This window comes from Podarcis pityusensis (assembly GCF_964106645.2).
Source record: "Podarcis pityusensis genome assembly, chromosome: 5".
Taxonomy (NCBI): Eukaryota; Metazoa; Chordata; class Lepidosauria; order Squamata; family Lacertidae; genus Podarcis; species Podarcis pityusensis.
Genome location: NC_138032.1, coordinates 8,695,381 through 8,714,761, shown reverse-complemented (window position 1 = coordinate 8,714,761; position 19,381 = coordinate 8,695,381). Strand labels below are relative to the sequence as shown.

At 46.2% G+C, this 19,381-nt stretch overlaps 1 protein-coding gene across 1 annotated transcript; it reads right to left on the bottom strand.

Moving 5' to 3' along the window:
- Positions 1-1,292: 1,292 nt before the first annotated feature.
- On the bottom strand, positions 1,293-14,768 carry HRG (histidine rich glycoprotein). Its single transcript, XM_081008061.1, has 7 exons — positions 14,431-14,768; positions 12,144-12,254; positions 10,715-10,802; positions 9,203-9,369; positions 7,131-7,244; positions 5,367-5,462; positions 1,293-2,191 (listed from the first exon to the last, which is right to left on the bottom strand). The coding sequence occupies exons 1-7, from the start codon at positions 14,632-14,634 to the stop codon at positions 1,382-1,384; spliced, it is 1,590 nt and encodes a 529-aa protein (XP_080864187.1). The 5' UTR covers positions 14,635-14,768; the 3' UTR covers positions 1,293-1,381.
- Positions 14,769-19,381: the final 4,613 nt, after the last annotated feature.

The window sequence follows — 19,381 nt, the reverse complement described above, 5'->3', positions numbered from 1 at the left end:
ATTAAAAAACAAACTAAACTAGAAGCATTTAAAGATAATTGAAATCAACAGCAAAAGAGATTAAAACACCTCTCCACGTAGGCCGACAATGTTTCAAGCAGGTGCCAAAAAGAGTGAAGGGGAAGGAACCTGCCTGTTTTCAATTGGCAGGGAGTTCCAAAGTGTAGATGCTGCTGCAGTAAAGTACGGATTACTTAAAACTGCAGAATGAATATTTGCACCTGTAACAGTGCCAATTCTTCAGATCAAAGCAGTTGCACGGTCCTATATGGGTAAGGCAATCTCACAAGTAAACTGATCCCCAAATGTGAAGGGCTGTATATACGAAGAAGCAATAGTAGCAACTTGCTGCAGAAAACAGAATTGGAATTCAAGATAAGCTTAACAGATTGGAGAACTGGGCCCAAACAAACAGAATGAATTTCAATAGGGACAAGTGTAAGGTTCTGCACTTAGGCAAGATAAAACCACCAGCACAAATACAAGAAGGGAGACACCTGGCTTGCCATGTGAAAAGGATCTAGGGATCTTAGTAGAACACAAACTTAACATGAGTCAGCAGTGTGATGCAGCGGCAAAAAAGAGAAAAAACCTCAGGCTATTCTAGACTGCATCAACAGAAGTATAGTGTCCCGATCAAGGGAAGTCATAGTAATGCTTTTTTCTGCCTTGGTCAGACCCCACCTAGAATACTGTGTCCAGTTGTGGGCACCGCAATTTAAGAAGGATATTGATAAGCTGGAATGGGCACAAAGGAGGGCAACCAAGATGATAAAAGGTCTGGAAACCAAGGCTTATGAGGAACAGTTGAAGTTGCTGGGTATGCTTGGCCTGGATAAGAGGAGACTGAGAGGAGATATGATAGCCATCTTCAAATATCTAAAGGGTTGTCATATGGAAGATGGAGCGAGCCATCCTGGATTCTGCACTCATCATCTGACGCCCTTCTTCATGTGCCTCCTTCACGTGAGGTTCAGAAGGTGGCAACACTCGACTGGCGCCTTCATTATATATTTTTAGGTGCCCGGCGAAAACGTTCCTCTTCAGCCAGATTAACATTCTACAGGCTATTAAATGTGTCTGTGGGAAGGGTGTGTGTGTTATTATTGTGCTGTTCCGTTTTATTTATTCTCGTGTTTTCATCCTGTATTTTATTCTGTGAACTGCCCTGAGATCTTATGATGAAGGCTGATATATAAATCAAATAAAACCAACAAACCAAACATAGGTTTTCTGCTTGAGACATACCTCTTTCCATAAATGCTCATTCCCTCTCAGAATAAAAGAAACTGTTTTGTGTATAGAGATGTTTTATTTTTCACTATTGAAGGCCGTGGAGCTATGTAGTTACGGAAACACTTCGGCTTAATGGGAATGTGTTTCATTGCGGATACAAAGACAAAAGGCCCGGGCGATCATACTTGGGCTTCCCTGGGCATGATTTTGACTCTGAATCAGCTTCTGGGAATGGCTGCAGTGCTGGTTTCTGGCGAAGGCCTTTGCCACACAAAGGCGGCCCCCTGTGGCCTCCCTGCTGACTGTCTGGGCTGCCAAAGAAGTCTGCCCCAGGAACTTGGAGGACATTGTCTGGACTCGCAACTGGGATGTAGTAGACCGACCCGGCTTTGCTGCCGTGGAAAGGGTGGTGGTCTTTAAAGGAACCATGCTCTTCAGAGGATCCTCCTCCTCTTCTCCCAGCTGACCTCATACGACACCTGGGGCCGTGACAGCGCTTGCGGTGGTCGCTATTCCTGCGAACCCGCTGATTTGGGGGAGACGTGGGACGATCGTTGGGGACATCAGGAGGGGGAGGAGGATGGCAAAGAGGCCCATGTGGTGGCCCTGGAGGAGGTGGGGGACAGTTAACAGGTGGGAAATGGTGTGGTCCACCAGGGGGTGGAGGAGGGTAGCAAGGTCCTGGAGGAGGGGGACAGTCAGGATATTCTTCAGAGCAATTGTGGTCACCTCTGGGCCCTGCATGCCCGTGATGCCCATGATGCCCGTGATGCCCATGATGCCCATGCCCATGCCTGTGATGCCCATGATGTTTGTGATGCCCATGGTGAGGTCCGAAGCTGTGATGGCGATGATGGTGACAAGGACCATGGTGGTGGTGGTCATGGTTGTGATGGTGCCCATGCGGCGGGTGCCTGCATGTGTGCCCGCACACATGGCAATCTTTTCCTGTATCCTGGAGCGCAGCCACCAGGTGTGCATGCAGCACACATGAGAATGGGAAGCAAAAGGAGAAAAGAAAGAAAGAAAGAAAGAAAGAAAGAAAGAAAGAAAGAAAGAAAGAAAGAAAAGGAGTTAGCTTACGAACCTTTCACAATTTTCATTGCACCAGCGAATGCACCCAACTCCTTTTTTTTTGCCTTGGATGTAGATTGTCAGTCCTTGGACTTTGGGCTGCTATCACGCTCACCATGAAACAGCAGCCTACCATTTGACCTCTCCATGCCTGTAAGCCTGTAAGCTGTGCTCTTTATAAGCCTGTGATGGCCTGGGACTCGGGCTCAGACTCGGAACCAGAGGAGTCTCAGTCTGCACCGGATCCTTTGCCTCAGGCATCATCTGAATCAGGTCTAGGGTCTGATCCTGAAGAGTCCCAGTCTGCACAGGTTCCCCTGCAACAAGCACCAGCTGGGCCGAGTCAGGGGCCTGAGCCTGCCCTGGTTCCAGATGCGGAAATTACCTCGTTGCCTTCACCTGGGCCATCACTTACAGCTGCTCCACTCTGGTCAGGGGAGGCTGAGGCGGCCCCTGGGTCTAGTAACCCACTGATGTCTCCTGAGCTGCAGAGACTAAGGTCTGAGAGAAGGAGAGACCTGAGTACTCGCAGGAGGAGAGCTCGCCTTTGGGCGAAACAGGGAGGTGAGTTGCCAGGGGATCAGGACCGGCCGCTACCCCGACAAAGATAAAAGGCTGTTGGACCCCACCCCAGGTTGTGGGAGCAACATTGCTGTATGTTAGATCCTGCCCGAGATTCTGTATCTGTCCTTGTCTGGTTTCCTGCCATGTGTCCTGCCTTGGCCCTGTTGGACTGATTCCTAGCAGAACCTCCGGATTCTGGTCCGCTCCAGGACTGCGTTTCACGGGTTACCCCCGGGCCCAGCACAAAACCCAACCATCTCTGGATGTTGGCCGTGTTGACTAGGGTTGATGGGAGTCCAACAACATCTGTTTGACAGTGGAAGAGATTCCTTTGAGAGGTTGTGGACGCTCCTTCCTTGGAGGTTTTTAAGCAGAGATTGGATGGCCACCTGTCATGGGTGCTTTAGTTAGATTCCTGCATTGCAGGGGATTGGACCAAATGACTATTGGGGTCCCTTCCAATTCCAGAACTCTATGATCCTGTGAATGGCCACAATTAGGCACCCCTGCCTTAAGCAGTGTGAGATTTCCTTAGAATCTTCTCTTTCACTTGCCTTTTTTGGCCTTATTTATCTGTCTCATCTGCACTTTTCACTGTGTGCTGCAGGAAAAGGCATCCTTATCAGGAGGTCCTGTCTGCTTGCAATAGGAATTAGGCTTTGGTGTGGTGGCACCTACCCTCATGGATTCTCTCCTGCTAGATATTAGACACATGCAATCCTTTCGGTCTTTTCTGTGCCTATTGAAGACTTTCCTCTTCCCCTCCCTCCTTAGGATCTCTTCCCTCGCAAAGTTACTCCTGCTGTTGCTGATATTGCTTAGATCCCAGAAAACCTTCCCTTCCTGCAGAGAAGCTGGACATATGCCTAGCCAATCAGGATTGGCAATTTCCCTGCAATGATTGCAATGCAGAGTTGGATTTGATAGATATACTGTGATGTGTTCAACACGTGTTAGTTTACAGCTGAATGGCTCTGATATAGCAGTCTATGTGCAAAGCTGTGGAGGAAAAACAGAAGCCGCCAAATGATGGAGCCAGGTAGCGCACAGTTATTGCAAAAAGCACCCAAAAATACTCAGATGCATTGCTGTGAAGGAGCCTGATTTGCACGTTGGGTAGAGCTGCAACATATGCTTAATTGTCACCTTTGTAATATATTAGCCAGCAAACCAGTGCTTGTTGGGACATTTGTGGCACTATCCCAGCCACTCTCGATAAGTAAGACCTGGTGTCACACTAATGAAATGTGAAATTGGGGCTTCTGATGTGCTGCAGAAGTCAGGCAAGGAGGCTGAAATGGGCCACTTGCTCTCTTCTCCTGTGGAGTAAAGACTGAAGGGAGCTGAACTGCTGCAGTATTGGATCCTTGAAAAGAGATTTCCTAATTTTAAGGAATGCTGCAGTTCTTCCTGGCTCACGTCGTTATAAGTGGGTTGCATTTTCTTGCAATAAATCACTAGTATACGGTTGCCATGTTTCAAAAAGTGAAATTCCGGGCACAAAAGTTGCTGAACATTTTTTCACAAACTTGTTGAGTTTTGCTGAGTTTTTTGTTTTTGTTTTGCAAAATCTCCAATTAATGTGAGCCACATTAGCAGCTTGTACTTCCTATTCATTGAAACTCTAGAGACCAAAAGAAAGCACAGTATAGAACCCTCTTTGGTGCTCTCTGCTGGGTGGAATACAAATTTGCTATTGCCACTTGCTAACGGAAGTACAGTGCAACCTTGGTTTTCGAATGTCTGGGCTGCCAAACAATTCAGAAAACCTGGAAGTGAATTCTCCCATTTTCAAGCATGCCTCGGAAGTCAAACGGCTTCTGTGGCACATTCTTCCATTTTCACCATTCACTTTGCCAACAGCCCTTTGATTTTCGGTTTTTGAACATTTCGGAAGTCAAACGGACTTCCGGAACGGATTAGGTTCCACTGTAATTGCAGTGCACCTAAATTTTCTGCCGCCACCTGGTGGATTGGTTTATGCTGCACAGATTGTGTCCTTGAATGTTCCCCCCTTCAATGTTCCGCTTCCCCAAAAAACCTGCAGCGGCTGTGTGTGCATGCTGTGTAACATGCTTACCTTAATTGCACACAGTCACGCAACTGCCATCAGCACGCAGTTCATCGTGTGTCCACATTGCGAGCACGGCACATGGCGCATGACATCAGCACGTCCTGTGGCGTGCTGACGTCACTTGCGCATGTTGCGGGCACCGGCCCCCTCAACTATGGAGGCAAGGCGGAGTGCTTGTTTCTGTCGATGCTGCCTGCTTCTGTCCTTGCCTTAAAGCAGGCTTCCTCAACCTCGGCCCTCCAGATGTTTTAAGACTACAATTCCCAGCATCCCTGACCACTGGTCCTGCTAGCTAGGCAACATGGGAGTTGTAGGCCAAAAACATCTGGAGGGCCGAGGTTGAGGAAGCCTGACTTAAAGGTAGGTGGGAAGGCCACTCCCTTTAGCCACGGAGCAGGGGGCAGGGGAATAGACTTACTTGAATATCGTAGATTTCACAGGACTCTATTTCAATCACACTGGGATCTTTTGCATCCGACTCCTTAACGGCTTTTCCTCTGCAGAGTCCTTTGTGCTGCGGAGAAGGAGGAAATGTCAATGTGAATCTGTGCCCCTGCGCTGGATGGTGCTGTGGATTCTTTTGTGTGTCAAGGCACCCGAGCCACAAAGTTCCCAGAAGAACAATAAAACACACTGTCACGGAGTAGTTTGGTTTATGGTTCAAACAGGCCATAACTTCATTGGTTACAGATGTGAGCAGTTTGGCTTAGGCGCTGGGGTGAAGCTAGGCTATATCTTGACTCCTGCCCATCTGTAGGGAGTCCATGGAAAGGTAAACCACTGATAGGGGGTGTCCTATGACTTACCCCTATGATAAAGGTGTCAGGAGCTCGTCCTACACTCGAGTAGGACCCTGGCAGAGAAACATGCCCGACTGGCATGTTCTCTCCCTCCTGGTCGATTGTTCGGGAGCTTCAAAAGCTTTCTTCAGCCCGAACAGTCACAGCGACCGATGCCAACAGATACTGGCACACTTTGGGATCCGCAGAGTCTTCACAGCTTGCGTAACAGACCTCAGCAACTCAGCATTTTGGCTAATCTACTTTATTTACATATAAACACACACGGAGCACTGCACCATGGCTCCCTCTCTCTCTAGCATCAGACAGCAAAGAAAGAGAACAAAGGACAATAGTCCCACTTCACGGAACACAGTAACACAAACATCCTGTCTCCGTCAGTTCCCACTCTGTGGAGTCAAAACACACACCGTCATGTGATAGACAACAATCCCATGACTGCCACCATGGAGGAGGAATTCAAACAAGAGGCACCACCCCAAGGAGTCCCTGTAGGAGCTTCGGACAGTATGTCACACCCCAGATCCCTTTAACAGGATACCTTTACTGAAGATTTGTAATTGTTTTACTGATGATTTGTTTGTTATTCTGCATGATATACGCTGTAATTGTTTTGTTTTTTATTTTTATTCATTCTTTTATTTATATTTTTATATTTTTATTTACATAGTAATAATCATAAACAAATAAGAATAAAAATGTGCACCCCACCGCTGAGACCATTCCATTGTAACTATCCAACCTCCCAAAATTTCAACACCTTTTGCGATGGTTTGACCCCTTTCCGTTTTAACAGTACAAATTCTACAGATACCCTCCATATCTCCTCAAAATCATTTCTCCTGCATATTCCCCGTCTTACCTTAATGGCACATGTGAATTAATCATTAATAGCTATATCCCACACCTCTTTATACTGTTTTTCCATTTTATATTCTGCTTGCCCCTTCCACTTCCTAGCCATCGTAATTCTTGTAGCTGTTAATAAATTTGTGAGGAAGACTTACGCTGTAATTGTGATGATATTTAAATCAGCCTGGGGGAACTTCAGTCCTGTGGGCTAAATGTGGACCTCAAGACCTCTCCACCAGGCCCTTGGGGCTCTCACTAGGCCACGCCCTCTCCCCAGGCCACACCCCCTGCCTCTGCACCCTCCTCAAGTGCTGGATTGCACCCTTGAACTCTGATAATGGCTCCTGCTTGCCTGGCTAGGCGGCGAAGAGCTGTGAGTGTGTGTCTAGAAACCTCTCACATTTCCCCTCACGATTTAGCTTCTAGCGTTAGCTAACCCACAGCCTGTCGAACTGTGGCTGGTGGGAGTTGTAGTTCAAAACACCCAGAAAGCGCCACGTTGCAGAGCTTATGCTAGACTCTTCGCTTACCGCAGTTCTGTCAGGGAGAAATTCACACGCCGAGATATTCCTTGCAAGACTGGCTCTGGGGCACGAGGTTTCTTTGATGGTAAACTCAACAACGTACGCCGTACGATCGGCCACCTGCAGGGGAAAGGCCAGGCAAGAGCCCAAATAATAATAATAATAATAATAATAATAATAATAATAATAATAAGTTATTATTTATACCCTGCCCATCTGGCTAGGTTTCCCCAGCCACTCTGGGCAGCTTCCAACAGAACACTAAAATACAATAACCTATTAAACATTAAAAGCTTCCCTAAACAGGGCTGACTTAAGGTGTCTTCTAAAAGTCTGGTAGTTGTTTTTCTCTTTGACATCTGGTGGGAGGGCGTTCCACAGGGCGGGAGCCACTACCAAGAAGGCCCTCTGCCTGGTTCCCTGTAACTTGGCTTCTTGCAGCGAAGGAACCACCAGAAGACCCTCAGCGCTGGACCTCAGTGTCCGGGCAGAATGATGAAGGTGGCACAGCCATTTGAAATGCCAATGCATGCCTTTCCTCTTTGCGTTGGGCCCCTGGTAGCTACACGGCAAATTTAAACCAGCTGAATTTCATTAATTACTAAAAATTATATATCACATGATTGTAAAAAAACAATAACAACCCCAAATCACTGCCCCTCTAAAAGGTTTACAAATATATAAATTAAAACATTAAAATCATAGATTAAAAACAGTCGGAAGCAGGTATTTAAAAATAGTCAAAATATGATTAAAACATAAAACAAAACACTTCTAACTTCTTTGTGTCGGGATAAGCTTCCCTAAACAAAAGTGATTTAAGCAGGCACTGAACAGCGTGCATTTATGGTGCCTTTGTTGTTGGCATCTGACAATGGAGTGTGCCTCCGGGGGTGAAGTCAAACTGCTGCAGAATCACAGCGCCTGCTGTGGCTGCAGAGACCTGTAACTTGGAATGGCTGCCTCCTGTGTTGTTTTTGCTGCATTAGCAGCACTGCAACAATCTCTCCAGGCCACAAGCCTGGGCAGTGTGTATGGAGGTCTTGGGCTGCCCAGACAAGAAGACCCCTCTCTCAGACTCACTAACGTGGTCCAAAGGAAAGCAGAGTGAGACATTTGGCACCAGATTAGCCGCAGGAGTTGCCAGAAGGGAGCATAAAAGGTGCCATCCAACTGTCTTAGGGACTCCACTCCAGATTTGTGTAGGCTTTACTCCTTGTGGCCTTTCCTCCTCCCGAAGATGTCCAGCAAGGTATGGATTTTTCCTTGGGTTTTGTGATGTAAGGTTTACTCCCAAAGCTTGCCAGATGTCAATAGGCACTGAGCTCCAGACTGCAGGTGCCACCACACTAAAGAAATCCATTTCTTTTCCATGTGGAACAAGCATTACGTGGCACCTTTGTAACGGTGCCAGTTCTGCACTGTCAAATTACCTGAATAGACATGGTTTGCCCCAGTGAACTCTGAGAATGTACTTGCCAAGCATTGTGGGCCTTTGACACCATCCTAATAGTACACAAAAGAGCACATGGCCTCTTTCCTAGCAAAGAAATGGGCATAGCTGTCAACTTACAGATTTGAAAATAAGGGGCCAGCAGCCTCGAAAATAAGGGATCAACAGCCAAAATAAGGGATTTTAGCCAACCAGCAGCCAAACGAAGCCTCAAGCGGTGGTTCCCACAGCGCAGCAACCCGGCAAAGGGGATGCAGCAAGGAAAACTACAGGGAAGCGCTGAGCAAAGGAGAGTCCCCAGGCAATGCGGCCGATTTGATCAGCACAGGGCATGCAAGCTCCACCCCCCAGTTGTTCTCAGACTCCTTATTGGGTGAGCAACGCAGCCAAACAACACAGTTGGAGCCTCCTTCCTCCCTGGCCGACAGGGAGGGAGGGAGAGGAGATGCTTCCTTTGAAACCAGGAAATTTAAGGGACATCATCAATCCAAGACAGCAGCGGGAAATGGTGCTGGGATAAGGGAATTTCCCGACAAATAAGGGACGGTTGACAGCTATGAATGGGAGATGGGGAAAGCTTCACTTGTATCCAGCAATTTAAGTTCCAGGGCAGAATGATACATACCGCACTGAAAACCTTTTTTATTTCCTCCACCTTGTAATAGTTCGTCTGGTTGCTGTCCTGATTGTATTGCTCCAAGACCCCGTTGGCGTACTTCATGTGCTCTTCAGCAGCTTCTATGACTGTTACCCTCACTGGACAATCCTTGCACTCGTATAATTCAGGTGGAACTGAGAAAAGTGAGCAGTTATCAGCATTGTATTATTGTTGCCTGGGATTATAATTAACACGCAGGGTGAAGTCATTGATTTATAGCATGTCCGATGTCCCAGTCTCGTCCTTTAATCCCTGACTTCCCTCGCCCTGTATCTTCCTCTTTATCAAATCCCAAATCTCTTCAGGTGAATTTTCTCTCTTCAGGTGAATTACCTGCCTGTGCTTTTAAAAATACTGCATTTATACCTTTTAAAGTTAAGATGGTGCTTTTTAAAAAATTAAACCTGAAAAATGGTCCTGAAAAGCAGGTTTCTGACATCACAAATCACCAAAGTCTGCTGCCAGCATCTGCTGAAAAGTAGGGGTGGGGGGAAGGTTTCTACTGGGATCAACTTGGGAGAAAAGATAATTCATATGATGACAATTAAGGGCTGTGGTTCAGTGGCAGACCATCTGGATTGCATGGAAAAGGCCCAGGTTCAATCCCTGCTAATAATAATAATAATAATAATAATAATAATAATAATAATAATAATTTATCATTTATACCCCGCCCACTCTTGGCAGCTTCCCACAGAATATAAAAAAACAGGATAAAACATCAAACATCAAAAACTTCCCTAAACAGGGCTGCCTTCTAAAAGTCATATAGTTGTTTATTTCCTTGACATCTGATGGGAGGGCATTCCACAAGGCGGGCGCCACTACTGAGAAGGCCCTCTGCCTGGTTCCCTGTAACCTCACTTCTCGCAGTGAGGGAACTGCCAGAAGGCCCTCGGAGCTGGACCTCAGTGTCTGGGCTGAATGATGGGGGTGAAGACGCTCCTTCATGTATACTGGGCTGAGGCCATTTAGGGCTTTAAAGGTCAGCACCAACACTTTGAATTGTGCTTGGAAATATACTGGGAGCCAATGTAGGTCTTTCAGGACCGGTAGTATGTAGTCTCGGCGGCCACTCCCAGACACCAGTCTAGCTGCCGCATTCTGGATTAGTTGTAGTTTCTGGGTCACCTTCAAAGGTAGCTAGCATCTCTAGGTAGGGCTGCAAGTCCTTTTAGACTAAACCACCTGCTTTTGTGTGTCTGGAATGTAGCCTTTTGCACAAAGGCTAAGACTCACATCTAGTGTTCCATTCCTGCCCCCGGCACCCATGCACCCCTTAGGAGGCTTTCCACGGGAAATGGACTTAGAAATGTTCCCCAGCCCTGGTATTCTGAGCAAGATGAACCCAATGATCTGACTCGTTATAAGGCAGCTTCCCCTGTAATGCTGTGAGTGAGCTACCAGATTGCAGTGACCCATCTTTTTGTCTGTATCCTGCCTGAGTTCACACACACTTCATTTGGAAGCAATGAATACCTGGGCTCATAGTGCAGTTGTATCTATGCAGTTTCTCTTCCTCAAGGAACCGGTTTATTTGCACAACAGCTTTACATCGCCCAAAGTCCTGGAGAAGGCAAAAGACAGACATCTGTCGGAAGCTCTGATACAAGCACTCGTCTTTTCCAAAAGCCACAAGGGATGTTTGCTTCCCTGCTCTGACTGTTACTGTAGTTTTCTTAAGCTGTGTACACATTAGTGACTTAAAACGCTGGAAGGCTGTTTCCGCTGCTGCAATTCAAGTCACACTTTTACCTTTTTGTACACATCGACAAGGGGCTTGGAATGTCTTCACCTGATGCGCATTACCTGATTTGTGTCCCTGCACCTGCAACCCCTGCAAACTCCTGTTGCCTGAAGCGGTCCTCTGCGCATGCGCAGTCATTTGCACATGTGCGGCAGCTGTCTCAAATGTGCACATCTCAGCTTAACTATGGCATACGTTTTCAAGCTGGATGGAAGCCGGTTTGAGGGGAAAGGAACCAAGCAGTAGCATTTCTCAAGGGCCCACAGAATGCATAGAGATTGTGGCTAATGACAAGCACTCTCGGCTTCAAAGGCCAGTGGTGGGAGTGTGCCAGAGCTGCAGTACACATCCTTAGTCACAAAAACATTGATATCCATAGAGCAGGCATAGGCAAACTCGGCCCTCCAGATGTTTTTTTTTTTATAAGATATTTATTAAAGTTTCAACATAATACAAAAATAAGCGAAAAAAGAAAGAAAAAAATAGAAAAAAAATAGAAAATGAAAGTACAAAATAAAAACAGTTAAAAAACAGATTAGTCTTTCCGTATCTTAACTTTCATTTGCTTGTTTCCCCGACCTCCTCACACCTCCCTTTTTTGTATTCCAGTTCAAATTAGTTAATTCAGCAAATCCTTCCCCTCTTTGATTCTATCTTAATCTTTTATCTTAATATATTGTAACTTTAGATTATCACCTGTTAAGAATCCACTTTTACATATTCCTTTATAACATTGCTGCTAAAAACCATTTAACTTCAATCTAACATCATTCTAACATTCATTAATTTTGCAGTATTTCTGTAGATAGTCTTTAAATTTCTTCCAATCTTCTTCCACCAACTCTTCTCCCTGGTCTCAGATTCTGCCTGTCATTTCCGCCAGTTCCATATAGTCCATCACCTTCATCTGCCATTCTTCCAGAGTGGGTAAATCTTGTGTCTTCCAGTACTTTGCAGTAAGAATTCTTGCTGCTGTTGTATCGGCCCTCCAGATGTTTTGGGACTACAACTCCCATCATCCCTGGCCACTGGTCCTGTTAGCTAGGGATCATGGGAATTGTAGACCAAAAACATCTGGAGGGCCGAGTTTGCCTATGCCTGCCACAGAGTATCGGCAGTATCCGTGAGTCTGCCGGAAGGAGTAAAGATGTTGTTACTTACTGTATAGCCGTAGAATGGCCTGTTTCCACAAGATGACCAGTTTTTCCGAGATAATACAGAGCATTCTGTTTCCAGCACATCCAGAGTTAAGTACATGATGGAATCATTTCCCTGGAATGGGAGGAATTGCAACAAAATCAAGTGCATTTCTGCAGAAGATATTTTAGCAGTATCCAGCTACCCCCCATCCAGCTACCCCACCCCCAATTCTGTGCAATCCAACAGTTTTTTTTTTAGTAATTCCCCCTGCGATTGGTGTGGCCTAGTTGTTAGTGTTAGACTTGGACCTGGGAGGCCAGAGTTCAAATGCTGCAGCCGTGAAGCGCACCTTGGCCAGTCGTCCTCTCTCTCAGCCTAACCTGCCTTGCCAGTTGCTGTGGGAATTAAATGAAGGCGGGATGTCACCTTGAGCTCCTTGGCAGAAAGGCGGGATATATATGCAGTAATAAATTAGGGAATTATGTATTTCTCAGCAGGCAGGCACCTTTGCAGCATGCCTTGAGTTGGTGGCAAGGAAAAAAATAGGTATCAAAGGAGACTTCCCTGGGCTCCAAGATCCAGCTTTGGGGCAAGTAATCTTTGGTGAGAGAACCGCAGCAGAGATTTAAAACCACAAAATATGCAGCAAATTAAAGCGTGGAAGTATAGGTTGTTAGATTTTTAAAATATGCCCTTGTGAGTTCCTTCCAAAGTTTTCCTCTTCCCCTAGCATATAAAAAGACTACATGTTGGGTAAGGTTGTTTTTAGTTTTTTTTTTAGAGTTAACTTACAAACTATCCAATGATCAGATTCATGTGCTTCTGAATACAGTCATACCTCAGGTTACAGACGCTTCAGGCTGCGTTTTTTTGGGTTACGGACCGCCGAAACCCGGAAGTACAGGAACGAGTTACTTCCGGGTTTCGGCAGCTGTGCATGTGCAGAAGCGCTAAATCGCGCTTTGCGCATGCACAGAAGCATCAAATCGCAACCCGTAAGTGCGCAGATGCACCACAGCGGGTTGCAAACGCTGCGGGTTGCGAACGTGCATCCCACACGGATCACGTTCGCAAGCCAAGCGTTCACTGTAGATTGCACAGACAGTAAAACTTAGCTGTTACAAAGTGGTTAAACTTCCCAAATTATTTGTATAGTAACTCTATAATGGCTTGTGAGAGGCATGTTTGTTTGTTTGTTTTTAATATATATTTTTATTAGTTTTTACATATATTTTCCAAACAGAACATCTCATCTCATCTTATACAACATTTTGGCTATTTTAGCCTGAGGCTTCCATCAACCACGTCTAATGATTTCCAAACCTCATCTTTTAATCTTACATTTGTTATCCTAACTATTACTTTTAATAATCCATAACTTAAAATCCATTCTCATAAATCTTTTCTGCAATATTTCATATAGTTCTCCTTACAAAACTTCTCGTGAGAGTCATGTGGTTTGAGCTTGGAGCAACCAGCTATGTCCTCTTTACAAGCTGAGCTTCTCAGGTAGACTGGAGGGGGACAAAGACTTGATTACCTAGTTCATCCCAAACAGAGCTAAACCTGGGAGGACAGCTTATTCTATGACATTAACCTCTTCATGCATCAATTAGATTTAAGCATGTTGCTTATATGAGGTGGGTTATCCCAACAGCCCCCTCTCTGGCAAATATAACAATTGCACGCACAATTAAGGAACCACCCAAAGCCCCATCTTGACTCATTCCCAAAATGGTTTCTTGGTAGTGGCTTGGTCAGAATGTCTGCTATCATTGGTTTGACATTTCTCCAGTTCGCATCAGACGTATAGAGGTATTTCACACCAATGTGTTCTTGCATGAAACGTCTCGCTTTGAGACAATTTCAAACAGCTTTGGTTGTCCTCCATGGAGCCTGCTGGCTAGGGAGGATGGGAGTTGTAGTCCAAAAAACAGCTGAAGACCCAAATTTGGGATACCCTGGTGTAGACAATGGGCCAGAGGACTCAGTATAAGGCAACTCCCTGTACAGTCATACCTTGGGTTGAAATAGCTTCAGGATAAGTATTTTCAGGTTGTGCGCTGCGGCGACCCGGAAGTAACGGAGCATGTTACTTCCGGGTTTCACCGCTCGCGCATGCGCAGAAGGTCAAAATGATGTCACGCGCATGCGCGGAAGCGGCGAATTGTGGCCCGCGCAGACGCGGGTTGCGTTCGCTTCTGGATGTGAACAGGGCTCTGGAACGGATCCCGTTCACATCCAGAGGTACCACTGTATTCCTAAGAGAAAAGTCAGCAAAGGAGCCAGTCAGAGCTGTAGTACTTACCGCATGTTGTATGTGAGCATCGGCAACACGCAAGAGGGTGAAAATATAGCCATCCTTGCGGTGCTTATTGATCAAGTCGAGGGCCACTCCAGCATCCCTTTCTATTCCTGCATCATTGCAGTCTGCAGAAACCACGGTGGCTTGGTTTTCGCCATTAGAGCCCAGCAGCACCGCCATCAGCACAGCAGCTGCCAGAAGCTCCATTTTGTCTGTGGTAGAAACTGGCTTCCTCAGCTCACCCCTTCTATGCTCTCCCTTCGGAGTTTACATTTGAAGTGTCCTTCTAGAGATGCGCGCACACACAGGGGGATGCTTAAAGGTGCAACGTTTTATACCGACGCAACATCTGCAAAGCTAAAGCAGTTGCCTTGATCCACAGTCAAGGGAGGCAAATAGAAAATGAATCATTAATGGAGTGACAGGAAGTCAAACAGAACGAGATTCAAGTTGGCCAAGTAGCCATGTGTGAAGGAACAAAGGTATGTGGGCTTTGGCTGAAATAAAATGTCCGCAAATAGGGAGGCAGCTGTTTTTGCACAGATGTGATGGTCTCATGAAGAGAGTGCATTTTATCTATTGTATTTAATCATAGAATCTTAGAGTTAGAAGAGACCACCAAGCGTCATCTAGTGGAAACCCCTGCAAGGCAGGAATCTCAACTAAACCATCCATGCAAGATGGCCGTCCAACCTCTGCTTGAAAACCTCCAAGGAAGGAGAGTCCACAGCCTCCTGAGGGACTCTTGTTCCACTGTCCATCACCTCTTACTGCCAGAAAGTCCTTCCTGACGTTTAGTTGGAATCTCCTTTCTTGTAACTGAAAGCCATTGGTTGGGTCCTACCCTCCAGGGCAGGAGAAAACAAGCATGCTCCCTCTTCCATGTGACAGCCCTTGAGATGTTTGAAGATGGCTATCATAACTTCAGGATTTATAAACTGCTCTACATTCAAGGGATACCCAAGAGGTGTGCAGAAATGGAAGAACTGGGGGAAGGCGGGGTATAGGCAAACTCGGCCCTCCAGATGGTTTGGGACTACAACTCCCATCATCCCTAGCTAACAGGACCAGTGGTCAGGGATGATGGGAATTGTAGTCTCAAAACATCTGGAGGGCTGAGTTTGCCTATGCCTGGCCTAGAGAGCATCTTTGGGGCTTTAAGATTTTGCAGAAAGTGAGGCTGCTAAAGTGGTTGTATCTGCCGTTTTCTGAAGTTAATGGCTCCAATCAAGTCAGTTAAGTATCTCTTTGTACGACTAATGAGCACAGGTGGCTGGAATTGCCATAGAAATGGCTAGCTGGGGATGCTTCAGATCTAGAAGCGGAGCAAAAGGGAGCACTGCTTTCCCCTCTTTTGTGGTTGGAGATTATGTTATCACTGAGTATAAGGGAACATCAGGCAGGCACTAAAACATTTTTGTTAAGGCAACCTTATCCAGACACATAGATGTTGACATATTTGAATCTTTGTTACAATTTTTTTTTCTAATTTTTTTTTAAATAGTAACAAATATTACATTTTTTTCTAAACTTCCTTATTATTTTTTTTAAAACATATCTTTACTGATAATTGTAATATTTCTTGTAAGTTCATTAGAGGTTCTAATCCCGTCAAGTGGGATATACATTTTGCTAAGTAATAAATAAAATCAAATAAACAACGGAAATAGGCAGTCTTGCATGGAACTGGGATGAGTTTGACTTGCTCTTTGTGCTGAGTCTAAAACTATGGCTTTTTGAGAGCCCCCTAGAAACCTAAGAGGGGAACAAGATCTATTGGAATGTTACTGCTATAATCCTTTCCATCTCATGAATCTCATATATTCATATATTTGTGGGAGGAGGGTTATTGTTTTGTTTTTATTATGCATTTTGTGTTTTTGTCTTGTATTCTTATGCTGTGAACCATCTTCAGATAAAAGGCAGTATACAGATTCAATAAATATAATAATAATGTATCACAAAGATGCCACCATCTTCAGTGACCTTCATTCTAAGGAAGCCATGCCTGAGCTGTGGACTGGCATTTCTGAGTCTCCCACTGCTTGGAAATTGGGGTGCGCATAACAGAGACCTTTGGGGGCAGTTGCCTATTGGGCAATGCGGTGCTGCAACAGGCGCACGTGTCCAGCGACTGAATTCCTCCCCAGCTTTGCGAAAGGTTCAGTGCTCACACAGCCTGGCTCTGCTTATCTTGTTTTCTTTGAACCTTTGTATATTGAATTTGGCACATGTGTCATTTTTAAAAAACTTACTTGCATATTAGATTCACATGAGAGAAAAGCAGAAGCAGGTTTTGTTGTCAAATCAAAGACACAATCTTTGCTCTTTTGTATTTAGACCTTGTCACTCTCAGCTTGCGTGCGCGCACACACACAGACACAGACACAGACACAGACACAGACACACACACACACACACACACACACACACACACAGCCTACAAAAGGGATGCCCATTATTTTACAGGGTAGCCTCCATTGCTCATTCAAGGAAGAGAGGTGTTCGCAAGTGCCTGCTGGTGCTTCATTAGGGGACCAGGGTTCATGTGATACCAACCCTGCCTGCCATCTTTAAATTTCAGAGTGGCTTGATCCGTTGGTCAGATGGGTGTTACCCTGGAGAATGCAAAACCTGCTTGGCATCTGTCTGTCTTGGGAGACAATGGAGAAGTGCTTCATTGTCAAACTGTTGGAAGGTTGCAGCATCTGTTGTAGCTGTAGAGACCGATATGGGAGAGACATGTTTTGTTGCAGCTGGGGCAGATGAAGGTGTGCTGCTGCAGATGCAACATGGCGTTTCTTCTCTCTGCGCTCCTCCCAGCAACCATTCCTCCTCTGGTCACTGCTGTGGATACATGACCTGACTGTCTGTCTCCAGGCACTGCGGCTGTCATGGCGAGGTTGATGTTGCCAGCCTTCGTGCTATGTTTGCAGACATCTTTGTAATGCCCCATCTGCCCATGGGACTGGTGCCCAAAGCCAGCTCCCCATAGAGCGTGCCCTTGGGGGAAAGCAAAACAGGAGGGGGGGGGGACAATAACCTCAACCCTCACTCATCACAGTCCAGTGGAGTGCTCAGGGTTCCCTTACTCTGAGATCAGGGCTATGGGCATACATTGAATAAATGCCTAGACTCTTTGACATCCTTGCCGAAAGTGCATCGTGAGCATGATTCCTCCCCCCTCCATGCACTGGGGAGGAGGGCATTCATTCCCCACAAAGACGACCCCTGAAAATAAGAAGCCCAAACTTACCCGCAAAAGGACCAACCTCTCGGGACCCTTAAGCGACACGCCTGGGGACGCAGAGTGTGCTTTAAGGGAGCTTATTCTACCTGATCCTATCACTGCACTAAAAATAGCATTCAGGGGCCTTCTGAGTCGATGCACAAGAAGGAGGGCAGTAGCAGAGGCCCTGCGTGACCTTCAGGAGTTTTATCAGCGTGCGGGAGATTACATGGGAGGCTGGCAAGGGTCAGGCTGCTTTTATTCCCTGCGGGTGGGGGAAGGAAGGGCCTACTGGGACTGTGCTCAAGTCAAGGACCACCCTTGCCTCCTTTTCTGTACCATTGCAGCCTGCAGAAACCATGGATCCCTGGCTTTGGGCATCAGAACAGAACAAAGCTGTCAGAAGTGCTAGTAGCCAACCTTACCCCTTCTGTGCTCTGTGAAGACTTTGCACCAGGAAAGCCCCCACAGAGGCACATGGGGTGATGCTCAGCAGGACACCGACTTGTTTCATTTATTAAAGAAGAAAAAAGATATAGCATCAGTGTAACTAAGGCAGCTGTCTTGATCCCTGGTTGAGAAATGTAAACAGAAAATGAATGATTTATGCAGAAGTGGAGCCAGAGCAGAATAGCAAAAGCGGAACGTTGGATTCAAGCTGGTTGGGATAGCAGGTGTTGCCCAAGCATCACAAAGGGTAGTTGTGTGGGTGTTATGGGCCCACTGGAGGAACAAAGGTGCATGGCTGAAATAGCAGGTGTGTGTATAAAGGTAAAGGTTCCCCTGACCGTTAGGTCCAGTCGTGGACGACTCTGGGGTTGCGGCACTCATCTCGCTTTACTGGCCGAGGGAGCTGGCGTACAGCTTCCGGGTCTTGTGGCCAGCATGACTAAGCCGCTGCGCATGGAAACGCCGTTTACCTTCCCGCCAGAGCAGTACCTATTTATCTACTCGCACTTTGACGTGCTTTCGAACTGCTAGGTTGGCAGGAGCAGGGACCGAGCAACGGGAGCTCACCCCGCCACGGGGATTCGAACCGCTGACCTTCTGATTGGCAAGCCCTAGGTTCAGTGGTTTACACCACAGCGCCACCCATGTCCCTATGTGTGTGTATAGTGAAATGCAAAAATGCATATATTAGGGTAAATTATATTATAAAGCTGGACCATAAAGAAGGCTGATCGCCGAAGAATTGATGCTTTTGAATTATGGTGCTGGAGGAGACTCTTGAGAGTCCCATGGACTGCAAGAAGATCAAACCTCTCCATTCTTAAGGAAATCAGCCCCGAGTGCTCACTGGAAGGACAGATTGTGAAGCTGAGGCTCCAATACTTTGCCCACCACATGAGAAGAGAAGACCCCCTGGAAAAGACCCTGATGCTGGGAAAGATGGAGGGCACAAGGAGAAGGGGACGACAGAGGACAAGATGGTTGGACAGTGCTCTCAAAGCTACCAGCATAAGTTTGACCAAACTGTGGGAGGCAGTGGAAGACAGGAGTGCCTGGCGTGCTCTGGTCCATGGGGTCATGAAGAGTTGGACACGACTAAACAACTAAACAACAACAACATATTGGGCATAAATATGAGTATATTCATGAAATGGCCAATGAGTGCATAAGTGGTCGGATGACTGACAGTCTCTTCTGCAGTTTGTTTTAATGTTTTCCCAAATTGTCGTTTTTTAAAAAAGAAGTGTCTTAAGCGTACAAGTCCACTGATAATAA